General features: G+C 31.6%; 1 protein-coding gene across 5 annotated transcripts in view; it reads right to left on the reverse strand.

Moving 5' to 3' along the window:
- Positions 1-20,645, reverse strand: part of LOC134277494 (regulator of G-protein signaling 17-like) — a 45,253-nt gene extending 24,608 nt beyond the window's left edge. Inside the window, exons 1-3 of one of the 5 annotated variants that reach the window (XM_062759826.1) lie at positions 20,248-20,645; positions 12,192-12,294; positions 836-987 (exon numbers count right to left, since the gene is read on the reverse strand). In XM_062759826.1, the coding sequence (XP_062615810.1) occupies positions 836-987; positions 12,192-12,290 (251 nt within the window). In that variant the 5' untranslated portion in view covers positions 12,291-12,294; positions 20,248-20,645. Of the gene's footprint in view, positions 1-811; positions 988-12,191; positions 12,295-13,334; positions 13,444-14,291; positions 14,414-14,653; positions 14,770-20,247 lie in introns of those variants that run through there. The other 4 variants (XM_062759822.1, XM_062759824.1, XM_062759825.1 and 1 more) reach the window with 4 other exon arrangements.
- Between the last annotated feature and the right edge of the window lie 386 nt (positions 20,646-21,031).

Here is a 21,031-nt window from a genome sequence, read left to right on the forward strand (position 1 = left end):
ATACCTTATAACTGAATTTTTTCTACCATTAAGGGTATAGCTTAAATTCCTTAAAAAACCTTGAATTTGTATTTAATCAAGCTGGTTGATAAAAAATGTATTTGAAGCATTATATGTGTATATTGTTAGGTACTAAGATTTTTCGAAAAACATTCTTTTTCGAAATACGGCGTTATAAGCAGAATGTAATCATCGAATTTGTTATTGATAACTATACTTCCAAATAAATTTTCTTACGATCTTTTAAACTGCAACATAAGAATTGATAATTATATAATTACCACTATAATTACGACTAAATGTATTATCTACGTGCTAGCTATAGTATTTCTTTATCAGTGCATTTCAAAATGAAATATCATTCATATTTTCCCCGCCATTTAAATGACATTTCTATACCTTCTCCCAGCATTACCGTTTTTCAGAGAATGACATTTCATGGTAGCATATCTTGGCCAAACAAACACAATTCTCGTTTACTGTTGAATTTTTAAAAATTATATGATTTTCCGCTGTTTGGTTGCTTTCTTTCTTTTCCTTTTTCTTACGAGAGTGTCTCGGGATTATAAAAATATTTTCATAAATGGATATTTTTGCTTACGTCACCTTAAATCTCAAAAGTGAAAAAAAATAATTCAATGAAAAATAAAGTTTACAAAAAAAAACTCAAAAGATTTTATCAACTATTTCTAAATACCCCTTGCAAAGATATCCATTTTAATTTCTTTTTAATATTTTGTTGGTTTGTTTGACCTAGATCAATCGAAAGAGTATGACGTGAAAAGCAAAAGTCGTGACGTCATGCATTCACCATGAGCAAGTACAACAACAGCACCAACAAAAGCAGCAGGCTCTGGTAGACCGACTCCCTGTCTGAGCGGGACTGGAGGGAGGGGAATCCCCCGGGGTGGCGTAACTGGATGATCTGTGGTTTCCTATACGTATATCGTTTGATGTTGCAGAGGGTCTTCGCATAACAGTGGTCATCTGTAACAAAAAAAAAATACCAGACATTTATGAAAAAAATCATATTTGCTGGATACAGAATCGATATGCGTTTCTTTTCTTGAATGTGGAAATTTCAATTCCTTTTTGGAATCGTTTTTCAATTAACTTTCTTCTGCTGAATGTTGGTCTATAGTTCCTCATTCTCACATGTTTATGCACATTTTAAGGATCATTGTGGCAATGAGTGAAATAATAAAGGAACAATATTCATTTTTTTAGAAATGTCTTTTTGTTCAATGGCAATGACAAACATTTATTTTTTTCAAACTAGTACAACAGGTTCAAATCAATATTACTCTATTCATGATATATTTTTAAAGGAAAAAGTCGACAATTGAATTAATATCCCTTTTATGGCAACACATTTTATTGGGTTTTTTTGCAGTTAATGAAAAAATACTATTTCAAATATAATTAACTGGGTTTTTCCTGACAACGATTGTCATTTATTAAATGTTAGACTTCATTAACATTTCTAGCAAGATTGTTTAAGCCACCCCATCCGCAAGAATGAAAAGATGAAGAAAACTAACAATTATGCAGACAAAATAAAAGAAACGGAGTAATATGTCACCTAATTTCGAGATTTTGTAATACAGATCACCTTCATTATTAGCATTATTTTCTTCATCAAACATTGAGCCAATTCTATGTACAGTGTGTATACTTATTTTACGTATCGATTAAAAAGTCTGTTTTGTGGTGGTAAAGCAAAGGTCGTGATTATAATCAAGATTGCGTACTAGCAATTCGTACTAATATAAGACGATCTCAAGATCGGTGTTTGAATTCATTTCGCTGAACAGTTTCATGTACAGGAGAAATACCAGAAGTGGGTCTGGAACTACGATATTCTTGACACCATTCTGCTGAAGCTCGATAGACACTAGGAGCAAAGACTAGACGAACCAAGATCCGACTATAGAACATAAAAATAGATCGGAAGACAAGAATATCTTCGTATAGTCTTTAATAATTAAAAAAACATTTTACTGTGATGAAAAACCAAATCAGTGGCACATTTGTCACGACATTTCTAAATAAAATAGAACAGTTTTTTTCAAAAGGGTAATTTCGGATTAGTTCCACTGTTATCTTCAATTGAACTGATAAAAAACTGCTGATAGAAATTAAACCGAAATATAAGTATCTTATGACAAGTCATTTTCCCTAGAAATAAAAAAAAACCCTAGAGCCATACTTTAAAGAAAAACATATCTTGATTCCACCTCTTTCTCGCTTAATTAGTAGTACAAATTTAAACCTGCAACGGTACTCGACTTAAAAATAAAACTCATCGTGTCTTAAACCTCTTTCATAACTACAATGAAGCGCATTGAAGTGGTAAAATTTTCCGTTCGAATGGAACGTCTTGAGCTATATTTAGAGTGTTTATTGTCATCTTTTGACACGCCCATTTCTTTAGAAATTGATAAAACGGTCAAGTTGTTTCTTCAAATACCTGTAGAACAGGTTTTCCATAAATATAATAGCCAATCAAATTGAGGATCTAAATAAACACCGAGTAAACACGTGTTCGACCAAAACATGTGTTGTGGTAACTTCAATAGACATGATAAGTTCAAAAATATGTACATATTCGTTGCAATTTCTGTTTAACAGAAGCGGGGAGTATCTAACTCCCTCTTCTATTTTTTTTAAAGCTCCATTTCAGTGTAACTCATGATGCTTGTCGCGAAAAATGGGATGTCCTAAAACTACGACGAATATTACTTTCTCGTTTCTAAAAATATGGGCGTGTCATTATGTTATAATTGACCTTCAAAACATGACTCAGAACTTTTCATCCAAACGGAGAATTTTACCACTTCAATGCGCTTCATTGTACAAAAGGCGATTTCGACTGACACCACAGATTCAATACTAAAGGAAAAAAATCTTGACTTCCATTACTTCCCAACCTCAAATATTCAAATCTGAGCTTACACCAGTACCCAAATTTTGAATTTCAAATATTGACTTACAAAACTACCCAAACTAGGAATTTAAACAAAAAAAAATTAACTTACACCACTACGAAACTGAAAAATACAAATATTGACGTATATCACTACTCTATGAAACACATGGAGATAACGAATAGCTCAAACGTCTATTTAACAATACAAATAAGGATCAGAACAACTGTGGATCTCTAAAACACCAGAGGTGGGATCATCTGCCACAAATGAGTGAGTATCTCATGCCGACCGGTCACACCCACCGTGTGCTTCTTGAAACGAAGGCGAGAAAGCATAAAAATCCGTCGACAATTTCAATTTCTCCCTCAAATTAACGAATATAATTATATCTTTAAATACACCATCACAGCATAAACTTAAATTTCAATGCTTGATTTACAGCACTCTTTCCCAAATTAGATATATTAATCTTTAAATTAACTACTTTCGATACTTGGGTATGCAAATTTTGATCACTGTCTTTTAATTTCCGTATGTAGATCTATCAACGACGCTTTATCAATTAACAATACCTATTTTCATTCCTATGACGTCTTGTCATACCAAAATGAAAATAAAATAAAAGACAATTCGAAGTCTCACAAATATCTTCTTTTAAGGTTTATTGACTTTATAGAAATAGGAGGTCCAATTGACACCTTAATTCTTTAACAATCTAGATGGTATCAACCTTTCCATCGTCATAGTCATATTCAACTTTCGCCTGTTTATGGTGCTTTTAGGTCAAACTTATTCCCTATTCAAAGGCCTGCTCTGAGTATGAATTTTTCTTTTTCTTTTTTTTATATATATCGAGACAGGTTTCTCACAGATAAATTCCTGTAACATCTATTTTCAAAAACCTTATTTAAAGTCAGAATTTCGTAAAGTCCGTGGTAGATTTAATGAGCAAATATATCCTATCATTGGGAAGAATTTTGGCCGACTTCTTCCATATCAATTGAAGGTATATGTACATATGTAACTTAAACTGACTGCAGAATAGTATGAACGTCTGCTTTATCATTAAGCAGGGTTCTGAGTGCGTTTGACTTCCCATCAATCAATCAAAAAAATTATTGATCGGAGATTTGTATATTTTTGAATTTTTCTTTACCATTTTAGAAAAAAAAAAAAAGCGTAGTATGACATCTACAGAGATCTTTACAAAATACAGTATAAATAAGCGAAATGTTCGATGATTTTATATACAACAATTAGGAATGTTTTCTTAAAGAATATGTTATGGAACACACAGAGTAATATTTTGAGATTACAATTTTAAAACATTTGGAGAAATAAATCGAGAACCGACATTTTTTTTTTTGTGCGCAATAAATATACAGTTTTTTGCTCCTGTCTATCAATATATACCGTATACTATTTAAAAGAAAATTATATGCAGCTACAGCAGAGGATGTATATATTTTACACCACATTCCCTTTCCTGAAATTTCGCAGTTTCGTGATGTTGTTCGCAGATTTCTTCGGTTATTTTTTTCTAGTGAACACCTAGTTATCTTCATCCTTTCATTGCGATGTGAAATTTTTAACCTTTTCGAGAACATTGGCGTTTATGTTGAAACAAACCTTTTTTTTACAGGAAACCGTTTAACAGTTTTTGATATTATTATATTTAACCTTATATATTGATGAATATTGGAAAAAACTGTTATATTTATTGCACAAACAAACCGTTTTTTACATGTTTTAAAATTGTAATCTCAAAAAACTAACTGTGTGTTTAACATAGTTTTTAGTTCATTTATCGAAGTTTATACCATATAACTATTTTGAAAATTTCCAGGTACTTCAGATGTTGAAGAACTTGATAGGAGAGAGGAATTTTTTAGGAATCTTCCATTTTTTGCCATTAATATGCATTTACAATACGTTCAAACTTTTTTGTGCAATAAATATACAGAGGGTGTGTCTATCAAAAAATAATTTTTTTTTTTCTTACAAATATTGCACTATTTGAAACATGATAAAAGACTTTATGTTGTTTTAAAAAAAATGTACTATTTTTATGCATTTAGATACATGATACATGAGGGTGTGTAATTTTTCCATAATTTTTAAGAAAGGGGGAACGTTTATGATAAATGTTTTGGTAGAAATGGGATTTCTTTCAAGGATAATGATAGTTTCACTAGAAAAAAAGTTTTCTTTTCTTACTGGTTAAAGCTCATTATAATGTACGTGAGATCCTTTATGCTTTACATCATCTGGTTTAAGAAGCTTTCGTTGAATTACGTATATTCATTTATGACGAGAATTTCATTTGCAAGAGTAATTCAAAATAGGATTTCCTATGGCACTATAATTTTTTTTCCTCAAGCGACTACATGCATTGAATACTATTAATAATAACTTTAAAGATAATGACCTTATATTAAATTTTTCATCATTATTTCAAAAACAATACTTTTGTAACGAAATAACCCGTTTGGTATACTATTTAAAAGAAAATTATATGTGCTCAGTAGAAGTTGATGTATATACGTCCACAGAAATATTTTACACCACAATAAAAAATTAAGCATACTTTGATCGCAAAAATCAAGAAGCACGCATACGTTCGTGAATTTAAAAAAGGTTTTTCAATGTATTTAACGATCGGTTATCATTGTTTATATACATACACACCCAAGATGTACATATTAGTTAATCAAAGCTTTGAATGTCCAAATTTACCAATAAAAGCTTGGTATGTGCCAATAATTTAAAAGGTCATAATATAAGCCACCTTAAATATGTCAGATTCGTTCCTTAGCAAACATTGGCATATGTACTTAACAAAGCTGGTGTTATTTTTCGGTAAATTTTTCTTAAGATATTTTGCAATAACTATTATTATATATGTAACTTTTCAGAAAACCGCGAATAAACTTCATGATATCTGTACTGTACATTTCCAACAACAAGCAGGGTTAACATTCCAAAAAGAGGGATAGAGATACACTTGTTCTCTTTAGGTCGTAAGAACAGGGGAACAAATGGTATTGTGTCCCCAATAATTTTGTCGATATACGAAAGTTGTCCATAAAGTTTATGGAAAAGTTAGAATTAAATAAAAGTTGAGTAATACTGAATAGATATTTATTATTAGCATATTTACAATCCTTTACAATATGTTTAGTACAAAATGCAAATTTTCATTCAATTTTAAGGGGGCCGACTATATTTTTAATGTGTGAAAACTACAATAGCGAAACTCTTCATGTTTATACCATATATAACTTACATTAACTTCAGTGTACATGCAAAGTTTGGGGGAAATCTACCGTCCAGGTATTTTTGATGGACCTTCTCAAAATACAGGTACATTTACTATAGGATTATATAGGAAAATGCCAATTTTTAGCACTTTAAAGCAAATTATACAAATACTACAATAGACATTTTGTTCAAACTATAATATTTGATGAGTAATACTATATTATACAATATATGTAAGAAACACAAAATTCTACCGTCTTGTTACCAGAGGGGGCATCTCAAAATGCAAAAAATTAGCAAATTTTACTATTTCTATAGAGTATTACAAAATATGACGTGCACAATGGATTCACATGAAAACATAATAAAAATATTGGAGATATTCTCAAATTTTTATGTTTTAAATTTCAAGAGCGTATATTTATTACTTTTTCTTTAATAATATTTTTATTACCCCTTTCTTTAAGAGCTACAGATTATCATAACGTCAAAAACACACTGCAACGACGTCAACCTACCTATCAATTGCAAAATCGGTTAAAAAATCAGTTACATCAAATTCTAATTACATTTTAAACCTATAATTTCTTAATTTTGTTTAATTTTAATAATTAAGCAAAAAAGTTGCTTTAAACACTGGCACATGGTACATCAAGATTACAATGTGGTAATGATAACCAACTTCATCAGCAGATTTTGAATGAATAAAAACTTACTTAGTGAAATAATATATAAACAAAATTAAAACATGGGAATATCCATAATTATAATATGCTTTTGTAACTTTGTAAATACGCTTCATTTTACTATGTTGCGCGAAATATTGCGCAATGGAAACTATAGTCGGCCCCCTTAAATGTATAATAATTACAATTAATTATTATTAGAATTGGTATGCTGACCCGGAGCACTGCAAAGTTTTAATTGAAAAGTTATTTTTCACTTTATTCATTTCATTTGTATGTTTGTAAATTTCCACGGAAATTTTGATGACTTTCCATACTGCCATTGAAAAAAAAGTTATAACGACAAATCTGCATAACTTGAAATATCTAAGTTTCAAAATGACAGAGAAATCGAGGTTAGAATGCATTAAGAAAGTCTGCTATAGAAAACATGGCTACTTAAGGCATACATTTTTCAAGAATAATGTCTGAATCATTTTTTTCTTTGCCCAAAAGTGCCACGTTTACTAAAAGAAAAATCGGGGGTGTGGCCTTAAACATAATTTCTCCGATATATGAGACCTTCTATTCAAATTATCATGAAATAACAACTGCTCCCAATACTATACACGTACCGTAATTCCATGATGGAAGTAAAAAGAGTCCCTTTGTATGTAAAAGAAGTATAACATTGATTAGGTAAGAACGCTTTTAGAATATACTAGTATACAAATATAGCCTTTTCATGAGGACGATCCGATGTTATATCGTTTTCACAGAAAATCATAACGATAGAATAAGGAGAATGAAGTTGAAATGGTTTTCTGTGAACTCGATATATCTATTGACGGAATGAAAGGGCTACTTTGTTATACTACTTCCACAAAGATTTTTTTTTTCTTAAAATATATTTTTAAAAGGAAGTCTGTCAAATTGTAATTGAAAAATGTATTGTTATAAAGCACAGGTCATTTCAACGATTAACCACATTAACTTAAAATGAATCTTGGTTGATTTGAATGACATACTATAGCGAACCACGATCATTTTAATGGTAATAATATTTTCCGAATATTTTTTTTAAAAAGTACAGGTCTATCTGAGTTACATATGTTTAAATTTAGAAAGGCCCGATCTCATCGCATTTCTCTACTACACGAGGTAATGATAAAATTCGCTAAAATGTCTGAACACAATATTGAATGATATCATCCTTTAGAATTCTTACGTTATATCACCTTATTCAATTTGAATGGGTGATATAACCTATTTGAATAGGTGATGCCACTAAATGGCAATAAATAGCGCCTTACACAAATGGACAACCATGAAACATGTGGAGATATAGAAAAGTATTCGAGCTCAAAAGTTCATTAAACATAAAAAAAATTGGAGCGGAACAAACACGGACCTCCAAAACATCAGAGGTGGGATCAGATGCCACGGAGGAGTGAGCATCCTCCTACCGACCGGTCACATCCGCCATGTGCTCCTTGTCATGTTCAGAGAATAAAAAAGAAGGGAAAATCCGTGGAAAACTCTGTGTGTAAATAATGGACTAACAAATAGTATGAAAAATGTCAGTCAGCGTTTGAGAGATAAATTGTATTTGCTGACAAGGGCATGGTATCAACCATAGATTTTACGAAATTATTACTTTAAACGGGACTGATGATATTCATGCTTCATCAATTTGTTTGTTATATACGTACCTCGTTTTAGAAATAGTTGTTCATACGTAGAGTATGCTCTTCCGTATCAAATCAACTGAGAGATATAAACTCCGTATGCAGGTGACAAAGGAATATTGCTGCATAAGTAAGGGAAGTCTACGATTGAAAAGTTACAGTCATCACGTTTATTAGAGCTTGGTTGTTAGATTGCCATCAACGTCTTTTCAAGCAAAATATCCAAATATGAAACGGATATTTTATACTCTGTGGTATCTCTAATCTCAAGCTTACCGGAATATATCGTATTGGCATAAAAATGGAAATTGTTAATTGACAATACGCCGTCGATTTATCTAAATGTCTAAATGAAGGCCACAACAAGTGTTTTCTTCTTTTCACATATAAGATTTTGGACAAATTCTGCTATAAAGAATACAAAAATAAGTCTGCTAATAACGGGGTAAAATTGGTACCCATATGGGAATTCCAATAAATTGTTTGAAGACCTAGTCCAAAAAGCATCTTTTTGATCTCAACTTCAGATTACTTGTGTGTACAATCAGAACCTTTTTGTACAAAATAATTTTGCACATTACTAATGACAAGATTAGTAATGACGAGATCCATTTTTATTAAAAAAAAAAAAAAGCAGCTGTCAATGACATCAAAAAGCCTTGAATTTATCGTGGAGAAGGGTTGTGTATAAAGTTGAAAATTCGTAAATTTTTAAGCTATTGATTTTGGTAAAATCCTGTGATTTTAAATTTTCAAAAAGTTCCTTGGAATTTTTAAAGTATCCATATCTGATTTACACCACTTCTCGATTATATTATTGCAAAGTACTCTAGTAGTTTCTCCTTCACTACTGTTAATATCCTAGTGAGAAGTAAAGAAAGAGGCTTAGTTGAACATTTACTGGAATGTTGAATATGTACATGAATCTTTGTAAGGATTTTTATGAAATTTCAGGATCCAATACAGTTACGGTAATTCAAATTCATTTGGGCTGTTTAAGATATTAAAGATATTCAATACTGACAAACGATTTTGAAAATTTTCTTTCTTAGAAAGGGAACTATGAGTATAATTTGGATTACCACTTGTAGAATGAAATCAAAGTTCCTCTAAAATAAAATTTACATAATGAGCCTTACAAACGAAGAAAATGTTGTTTTTGCTTTGTCAGTAGGGACCAGTACGTACAGATTATGTAATCTATCTAATTCTTTTTTCACCCCACAGAAGGATAGATGGTTTTCATATTGTCCCTCAATCTTTTAATACGCGATTGTTATATTGATCTGATACACATTAAAAAGTAAATCAAAGTTACAAAGTTTGTACTATAATAAATCAATATTCCAACGTTTCCACAGTAGTCAATCAAAGTTTCAAAGTTCTCACTAAAGTAATGAAATATATAGAGATGACAAACAGTATTTAAGCTCAAAAGTCCGAAAACAATACAAAATTGGAGCAAACACGAGCTCCAAAACAGTAAATCAAAGATCCAAAATTTATGCTATAGTTAATTAAAGATTCAAAAGTTTTTTTTCCTAAACTTTATCAAAGTTTCTAAGTCTTTTCATTAGATTAACAACTTATGTATTTTTTATTATTTTTTTTTTATCATATAGCCGTTTTTCGGGGGTGAATATGGGATTGGTTGGGGCTGGGTTTTGTTGTGCATCTTAATTTTTAAAATATACAAGGTAGTTAATTCAAATGCAATATTTACATTTTTCAAATTTTTAAAAATATACATATTGACTGGAGTTGATGAAGCAAATATTTTTATTCTAAAAGGCCTGAATTTTATTTTATAGCATAAAAGTTTTTTCTCCATAAATAAGACTTGTTATTTCTGCATAACATTAAAATTAAATAGATTTAAGTAAATATTGCTTAAGTATCGGCGCAAGAGACAACTTTTACATTATAATTCAATTTTAGAATATTGTTCTTTTAGGGGAGAGGTAGGTTAAAAAGTCCTCTGAATTAAGCTTTTATGAATCTTAACCTGGAAATATCATAAAATGTAAAGAATGGGAATCAAAAACATAATGCCACGGGTTTTTGTACTGTATCAAAGTTTCAAAGCTTTTACTATTATAAATCAAAGTTCTAAAGTTTTCAATATAGTTAATAAAAGTTCAAAAGTTTTTACTGTAGTAAATCAAAGTCACAAAGTTTTCATGTAGTAAATCAAAGTTACATGCATTAAACTTTAAATCATACAGAGGCATCCTGAAGTAGTGATGAAAAAACCCTTAGAGATGTTTTGAATAAAAGCTTAATTGTTTATATGACTTCTGAAAACTTTTTATTTTTGGACGATTTCTTATTTTTTTTTCTAATTTGATTTCCTTAGTGGTCAAAGACAAACCTGCAGAATCAATATAAAAAAAGGCGTCTTTACAGTATTACTTTATAGATGCTTTTGTATAAAATTACTGAAATGTGGCTTTGAAATTCTGAAAAGATTTTAAAAAAAATTACAAATAATACCTTGCTGTTTTAATAAGTTGATTTTCTTATTTGATTGGTACCACTACTTGAGCATGCTTCTACATATTTACTAACATGGGGTGATTTTTCCATTTTCATATATATCATTATATAAACTTAATTTGAAATAGGAAATTTGAATAAAATTTAAAACTACTTCAGGATGCCTCTGTATGGTTAATGCTATTCAGGACTTTGGGGAGGTTTTAAAAGATACTTCCAACATGTTCCTGTGTATAACTTTGATTCCCTGTTGTATCGCCATGCTACCCCTGGGGTCATGATTTGGAAAACTTATATCTGCACTACCTGAGGATGCTTCCAAAAAAGATTAAACGCTACCAGATACTGTGCAGATTAAGTTAATTCAAATAATGATCTCCGTGGGTATAGCGTGGGACCACTTTGGAGTTTTACATGGGTGAAAATAAGGATTTTTTTCTAAATCTTCTCAAAAAATTTGAACAGTTATATTGAACTGAAAACATACTCATGTAGCGTTAATTTAAATTTATTCAATTCATGGCTTCTACGGGTAGGGTAAGTAACAACAGGCAATCAAAGTATTACTTATGCATACATAGAAAACTCTTTTAAAATATTCTTATTCATGATAGCATAGCCATGATCATATCATTTCATGATCAATGTTGATATGTAAGCATCCCAGGTTAGTGAAGTTTCTGATTTGTTCAAATCATGACCCCCCAGTGGGAGGGTAAGACTACTTTAAAAGATAAAAATTTTACATTGATATAAATATGAAAAGGCCAAATTCTCTAACACGTTCTGTTACATGGATATCACTTATCATAAATAATAATTTGTTTGTGCTAACAATGCTTCTCTCAACAGTATAGTATCATAAGGGTGTCACAAAGGTCTCCACAAATAATCACACTTCACATTGGGGCGGGTGTGACCGGTCGGCAGGGAATGCTCACTCCTCCATGGCACCTGACCCCATCTTTGATGTTTTAGAGGTCCGTGTTTACCTGCTCCTATTTTCAATAATGTTTAATGAACTTTTGAGCTCTAATACTGTTCGTTATGTCCACATATTTCATTTCAAATAGTTATTAACTAGTGCTATTTTTCTCTGAATAATATCAGTGTTTGCCATAAATGATCAAAGACAAATCGATGCTACTTACCCCTCTCTTGACAAACGGTGCCACGTGTGCGCCACAAATGATCACCCCCGTGAGACAATTCCAATCGAAGGTAACAGCATTTGGCGGAAGCTCAGACATTGGACTGCCAAGAAATAAAAAAAAATACACAGCTATATACATGTGTGTCATCTTATACCGTGTGTAATGATCATCAACTTTTCTTTTGCATTGCTAAAAACAAATGGTCATTTGATAAACAAAAATAAGGTTCGTGACGAAATGTCCAGTCTTTCATTTATCATAACATGCATATCTAAGAATTTTTAAAGAGCTTTCTTACTTAGTTACCATGGTGTTCAAAGACATTCACAAAAGATACTGCTATATTTCACGAGATAAATAAAAAAAATTCTAAGACATAAACATATACATGTAGTATTTACATAGTACATGTATAGTAAAAATGTATACGAAAATGAAAATATTGATTTTTCCGCTTTTAAAAACACTTTTTACAAGAATTTCTAATGCTTACCATCGCATTTTTTCAAATGTCATGGTTTTAACACAAATTAAGGTATTAAAGGAACTGAATTATTTTAAGTGTTGCTTACGTTTATTAGGAGAAAATACAAACGAATGCATAAAGAATTCTGTCAGCATTTGGTATATATTCAGGTTGCTTGTTAACCAAAAAAAATATGCTAATATGCAACTTCATCGTCAAAAACTGCTCAGATTGCAATTTTTAGGACTGAGCAGAAGATAATCAGATTTCTTAATCAGATTCAAGTGCTATGAGCACGTTTCCTCCGCACTCTACGTCTCAGTTTTCCGTCAACACGGCAAGAGCAACAGAGAGAACGTTTGACATACTTCCTGTTAAATAAAAGTTCCTTAATTAAGAGTAGTTTTTTTCTGAATTAATAAATTGTGAGAACAATGGTTAGAATGAAGCACTCTGTGTGAATTGATCGTCTGGTAGACGAAACTGGAGTTTTTCGGTGTGTATAGAGGATACACACACTTATCGCGCGGAAATAGTAAATCAATACAATTCACAATTTTATAAGTGTATAAAGGGCTATATCAGAGAGAGAGAGAGAGAGAGAGACTTTTAAAAAGTCAAATCTCAAGAATTTCAGCGAAGAGGTCATTTCATATTAAAAATGATAGGCTTACCTCCTCCATCTTAATGCCGTGTGATAAAATTTGTATGATACACCTTTTAAAAACAAATATTTTGAATCTGAAAAGGAAGCATTTCACAAATTTCTTCCTTTCTCATTGATATCGACAACACGTTCCCTCACTCTTTCTCTATTTCCTTCTCATTTCAATTACACAGGTTTTATAAGATAAAAAATGGCAAACGGTAGTGCAAATTATTTTACATATTTTTAAATTAACACTATACATCGTAAATTACTGAGCCTATTTTAAGTTTTCCACAACGAGTACTAATATTATATCGTTTTACAACCATTCTTCATGATTATTAACATAGATGCTGTCCGGATCGATTTCGCCTTCTTTTGTGGTCGCACGTGTTCCGACTGGGGAAGTTCCTGCAAATCGATTTCATTACATAAACTGTAACTCATCAGATGTTAATATCACAAGTATAATAAACGATGAAGCAAATGTATCCAAGAATGTATCACTATCTAATCTGATGAATGCTTAGTCGGAATCTTCAAAAAATATCCATTATTTGTATCCCAATCTACGATTATTATCAATGTTAATTTTCAAAAGTTGGGACGCTCTTGAAAAATAAAAATACAATTATCTTTTGCATGCAACATAAAATGTTGGCTTTGAAACAAAGTAAAAATATGGGCATTTATTTGCTTATTTATATTTTGTTGTGAAAGTCTACTTTGAATAGTTTTTGCATAAGTCTTAAATAAAAATATTTATAAGCATTGCCTTCTACGTCCAACTGAGTTGAAATGTAAAGTTTTTTTTAAAATTTTTAGCTATGGTTTATAATTGCTTTTATTTTTATCGATTTATAATGAAATTTATTTCGTTTATTTACTTTAATTCTCCTTCCCCTTGCTTTTAATAAGCAGAAACGTTTCTAAAGCGTAAAATTAAGAATAAGTAAAAATTACATACTTGGTATAAATATACCTTTGACTTTGGGGAATTCAAATAATCCAAAAATGCTACCAGTACTTAAGAAAACCTAAGATCAAACTGCATTCCCACATGGCATTAATGAAACTTTGAATGACGCGTGATCACAAGAGATTTCCTTCCTGTAGATTCTAATCATTTACTATTTAGAGAGAATTTTGATTCCTTTTATAGGCATTTGAATGATTCATTGAAACTGATATCTATATTACCATAAGTCCGAAAGTCTAAGGACATACGCCAAAATTCGCAAAAGTCCGATGGTGTACAGAAAAAACAATGTTAATGACGTCATAGTACTACTGCGCCGCTTAAAAAAAAATAAATACAAATAAATATAAAATACGAGGACTTACCGTCATCTCTCTAGGTTAAGTGTGAGACTAACATTTATCGGTTGAGAAGTGTGTTACAACTAAAACCTTAAAATGAATATCTCACGTGGGAGACTAACCTAGACTAACGGGCAAATAATGTGCAAGGACTTACCCTAAATCACTTGGGTTTTCCCAAAACTATTTTATTAATAGTCTACCAATCCCTTGACAGTCGAGTGGTTAGCGAGGACTAACCTTTTAACATCTTTGATTGGTGCAAGCAATAAGTAAAACCAGTAAAATTGTACGTGAGGACGAAATCTGAATTCATGGCTTTTGAAGGACAACGGTACCAAGGATTAACATCAGAATCATTTGTGATGTCATTAACGATGATTGTTTCTCCATACGATCGGACTTTAGCGTATCAGAATCCAAAGTCCGATGATCACGCCAAAGACCGATGTTCTCGCCAAATTCGATAGTCTCCGCCAAACCCACACATGCTTTGGTCCGATGGATCGTTTCCTTGGAGACGCGATGCGCTTAAGTTCTAAGGTCTGGGACGCCAAAGCCAGATATTGCAAAGAAAGGTTCAACGTTAATGACATCACAATATTCCAACGTCAATCCTAGACCTCGTTTGTGCTACTCAAACCATCAGTTCAATTTTACAGATTTTATTGCTTATTGCTTGCACCCTTAGAGATAATAGGGTAAGTCCTTGCACTCCATTCGATTAATACAGAGTAATTAGGGGATATCTTACCATCAAACAAAGATTCATGGTTCTCGCACACTATTTCACTGATAAAGCTTGGTCCAGTTCCAATCCAAGATATCTAGATTATAATTGATACACATGCACTTTTCGAACGATGAGGGTGAGTCTCGCACCTAGGCGAAAAGTGAAGAGTTATTTCTTGCATTTGAATACTTATTTGTATTTATTTAGAACCATCAGCTCTCGACATGGTGCGGCATTGCAATTCGTCGTTGCTGTAATATGACGTCATGAACGTTATAATCATTTGTTCGCACCATAGGACTCAGGCGTTTCTATCCAACAGGAATTGGCGCAAACCATCAGTTTTGGAGTGATCATCAGACTTTGGCCTCATTGAGTCCTACGTTTACATATATCAGACTCTCCAGATATGTACGATATTCAACCCGATACATGTGTATTTTTGAAGACAGTCACTAGCCAGCTTAATATTTAAGTTGCTTAAGTTTTATGCATGTTTGTGCATTCAATATTTTACAATAACATCATTATTAATCAAAAAATTTAAAAACTGTCTTTATCTTAAAATTAATTCTACATATGAATTTCTATCAGACGATTTAAATAAAACAAAGATTTACTTGCCTTTGCCTTAACATCCTATATTGCTTGGGACGATGAGAGAAAATTTTGTCCATTTTTACGAATATCAAGTATCTGTTTGAATACAATTCCGTCTTTTTTCAGAGTTTCTAGAGTGATTTTATTATAAACCAAACAAGTGCGTGCAAAACTGCAGGAAAGCGTTTGGATATCAGCAAAATACTCCGTAAAACATCACTTTTCATGATAACAATTGCACGTTGTTCCCATATTAAATGGAACAATATTTCACGCAATCGTTTTCATTAAAAAGCGAGGTTCATTACGAATGTTATTTTTTGTCCTTTTAATATTAATTGACATTCTAATTACTTGAAACCTTGTTGACTGCATTGTAGCAACCGCTAGTGATATAACGCCGCCTAATGATACAAATATCATCAAACAAAGTTTCAGTGCTAGACTTAATGTCATAAATCATTGCATTAATAGTTACCATGCTCATTCGCTTAATGATATAATTCTTTCATTAAGCGGCGATTTAAAAATAGTGGTTGAAAAGGTCAACCATTAATGCAATAATTTATGGCATTAAGTTACAACCCTTAATGACATTTGTTTCATTAAGCGGCGTTATATCATTAGCGGTTTCTACACTGCATATCTGTTTGAAAAGACGTGATTTTCTTGCCACTAAATTCACCTTGACAACTTCATATCACTTGTCTTTACTAATTCCTTAAATATGATTACATAATAATATAATTACCACTTAGGATTATGTAAAATATTAAAAATATGGGTTTGCTTTTTTGGATGGATGTAGATGTGCTCATATAACAATTCTTAGCAAAAGGCTCTCATGTACCCTGCTTTCTATCATGTTTTAAATTTTCAATTTACCGGGTGGCAGTTAGAACAAAATTTACAAAATGCTGTTCATTCAAAGTTTACCGAGAGGAAACAAGTACAAAATTTACAACATATACTGAAAATTTTGAATTTACCCTGTGGCATTGAGTATAAAATTATATAAATGTTCCAATTTTAGTATTTTCTACTACCCGGTTAATCAAATGTGTAAATTTCAAAAAACTTTAATATTTAAGAAATCTAAGAGATATAGGTTTGTGGCATGAAAATATATATTATTTGTAAAATGTTACCTTTGATTGCATCTGTCATACAATATAATTTGTCGTTAATTTAATTTTTTATGTTGATGAAGTCATTTTCAAAAATGAAAAATAATTTACCCTGTGGCATTGAGTATAAAATTAATAAACCAATTTTAGAAATGTCTACCACCCGGTTAAAAAAATCTTTCAAAAAAGTTCTAATATCAAGAAATCTAACAGATATACTTGGCATGAAAATATATATTATTTGTAAAATGGAAGCATCATACAATATAGATTTGGTAATTTTTATTTTGTAGATGATCAAGTCATTTTCAAAAATAAAAATAATTTTTGGGGCCACAATGGGCAATCAAAGTTTACATAGAAATGTAAGAAAAAAATCTTTAAAATTCTTTTCAAGATCAGCAAAGCCATGCTTAGTGATATTTAAATGGAAGCATCTAAGGTAATGTAGATTCAAGTTTTTGAATAATAACCCCCAGGGGTTGAGTGGGGCCACAATGGGCAATCAAAGATTTACATAGAAATATATCGGGAAAATTAAAATCTTTTAAAATCTCTTTTTCAAGAACAGCAAAGCCAAGATTAGTGATATTTATATGGAAGCATCCTTAAGTTGTGTTGTTTCAAGTTTTCCAGACCCACAGTGGGAGGGTGGGGCCATAATGGGCATCATGTTAAGTCATATTGAAATGTAAGTATCCTCATGTAGTTAAGATTTGTTCAAACCGTGAGTCCTGGGGGTAAGGAGGGGCCACAACGGGGGATCCAATTTTTACAAAGTTATATTTAGGGAAAATATTTTTTTTTAAAAATCTTCTCAAGAACAGCAAAGTTATATGAAATATCGATATGGAGGCATCCTCAAGTAGCATAAAATTCAAGCCCTCTCCTACAAGTAACCTTTTCATTACCCAACTGATTTGTGTTTTATCCTAGCTGATGTGCTCAGGTAAGCGAAGTGGCCGCGGGCTTCTTGGTAATTTATGATTCTTCATTTTACTTAAATTAACCATAAATCAGAAATTTTTTCACCCGCTTTCGCGCGCATAAAGTCGTCTACTTGTCAGTGACAGTCTGTCCATTAGTCGCAAAAACTTAAACCTTGGTCATAACTTTTGAATGAGAAGACATAGGGCTTTCATATTTCTCAAGTATATTACCTGTGTAAAAACCTTTTCCGAATATACAATGATTTTTTACCAACCCTGTGACCTTGACCTTGAAGCATGATTATATTATATCATAATTATTATATTATATTATATCATAATTATATAGAATATTAATTGTCATACAATTGTAAGGATACTAATCGTCATTTATATATTTTATTTGATAAATGTTTTTCTAATAGACTATTAGTTAATTTATAAAACTTGGATGAAGATCATTTAATGCCAAGAGGTGGTAATTTTGTGTCATACAAATGAATTCTGAATGGACAATGCCTTAATTAATTGAAAGCTCTTGTGATCACTTTTGTGGCATTAGGAAAATAAATATTTATATAATAAAATCTATTGTATGAGAAAATATTATTCGATTTCAACATTTAAATTTTACTACATTGTAAATGTCAGTTTAATTCTATAATTTAAAATTACCCTTTGCATAGGTATCGCAAGCAATTTGAACGAAGAGGGGTCTTATTGAAAGAGTGTGTGTTTGTGTGTTGGGGGGGGGGGTACCAGCAAATTAAGGGTAGGCCCCAATTTTCAATGCTATATTATATGTCTATCTTTGCAACAAAGTTGGGGGTTAAGCCCCCCCCCCTCCGCCGGTTCCAGTGCCTATGCTTTAGTTTCAGTTACATAAGTAGAAAACAAAGAAAACTGGAGTGTCTACTTCGTAAAGTGAGCCTACTAATATTTACACACACCAGCTGTTACAGGGGGTTTTATGCTTTACCAGATCTAACCAAAGAAATTCTAGTACGTGCTTCTGACTTTATAGTATAGAACCAGGACATAGCAATTGACTTCCTCATACAAAAGTACACGACAAACATTTAAAGGCTGAAGGAAGAGTCAAGTTCATGATTACGAGCAACAAAGCGTTTTTTAAATGTCCATTGTAAGAGGTTTTTACAGGAAGCTGATTAAATCAAATATCGAAAAAGCCTTGCAAAAAAAAAGAGACAAGGACAAATAATTTCAAGGATAATAAAAAATAATAAGGAAGTTGAGTTTATTATTCTTTTGTTTATTTTGTTTCGAGTCTCTTGCTGATAATCAATATCTCTGCGCTTATTACATGGATTTAATTTAATCTTATCTGAGAATCCACACATACAGTTGATTCCTGGATCCTCCCCTACTTTCGATCAGATTAAGATATAAAGCTTGCCCTTTAACGATTGAGAAGTGGTTAATCGTAATTAAAATATTAACAGCAGCAGCTGTACCAGCTTAGGAAGGGCGGAAGAGAGTTGCAGGGATCGATCGGGCGTCTTAATGTAAATAAATATTTTTCATTTCTTCTAAAAGGTTTAACGTACGACAAATAGGTCACAAGGTACAAATATCAAAAGAAAAAGGGATACGGATACATAAGTAATTCTACATTAATACACATTACTACCGACGTTGAACGCAAGCAAAACTGGCATAGTAAACAAGAAAATCGGTTATATGTGATATTTAGTATGATTCTTGCAATACGACTTTCTCTACAAAATGTTAATCTCAAGTTTTAAATGAAATCAGAATTAATATCAAACACACCTTATATGAAATCATTAATATCAACGACACCTTATTTCCATTTAAAGATCAATTTAACTTCATGGTCTTTGGAGAAATGAAGAATGAAAAAAGTTCAAAGAATATAGCAACAGATAATTATAAGATGTAGGCAAATGAGATTAATTGATGACATATACATTGAACGTATTCTCTCGAGATTGTGGACGAAGTTTAACAATAACTTAATGTCAATCAATTACTCTTATTCAAGCATTCTCCATACAAGCAAATTGAATCTTGATCTTTAAGCAAATGATCTACAGATGCGATTGATTACTTAAAAATCAATAACATTGTCACACTCAACAAATTATGCACGCATGCTGAACAGCTGAAGATACTATATGTTCAAGCCAGACCTCTAATCCATGCGTTGCACTAGATAATTTTTGCTGAGTATGGATGAATACTTACCATTAAAACTAGCCGATGAAATTGCTTTCCTTCGTATAAGCATCAGTAGATAATAAATATCCCAAAATGATAATTAAGAATATTATCTAAAAACCCATGACGAGTTGCTGTTTCCGTATTTCCGTCAAGGCAAATCGAAGCCGATTTGGCGATGAAGCAGATCATGAGACATTATACATAGGTTTTAGTGTCAGGTTGAAATCAGCAAAATGGAAGAAAAAACTTGCAACATTGGCTTCTTGTTCTTCAAAACAGCATCAACACATTCATGCATAAATCACCCTCGAATTGAAAACGAGGCTGTGATCGTCTGCAGCTTCTGTTCTGGCGAACATAGAGAATGTGACAAACGCATACACACGACAATCAATATATGAGCAGGAGTCGGAGTTTTCCCATATCATTGATTTATTGATATAATCCTATTACACCTGATTACTTGTAAATTATTGACCTATATTTTTATAAATACAAGGGTGAAAATAGCTTGTATTTATAGATTATCTACCAGTATTTTTCTCTGATGTATCGATCGATGCTCTAGAACGGTAAGTGTAGGAGGAGGTTGCACAGAAAGCTTTTAAAACAGGTCCTCTGATGTTTAAAAGATAGCGTGTTTATCTTATAACATTATAAGAACCTACCGTTGCGGAAAATTTTGCTCCCAGGCAGGAATATCTTTTCATCTACCCTATGATAATTAAAATAAAATAATATTTCAAATGGTTTGGTGAACCTTTTCCTTCTGTAATTGGCATTATAACACATGTAAACTTGACATGTT

Source organism: Saccostrea cucullata, unplaced genomic scaffold (genome assembly GCF_032062105.1).
Source record: "Saccostrea cucullata isolate Sc308-1 unplaced genomic scaffold, CSIRO_AGI_Scuc_v1 ctg829, whole genome shotgun sequence".
In the NCBI taxonomy this organism is placed as follows: domain Eukaryota; kingdom Metazoa; phylum Mollusca; class Bivalvia; order Ostreida; family Ostreidae; genus Saccostrea; species Saccostrea cuccullata.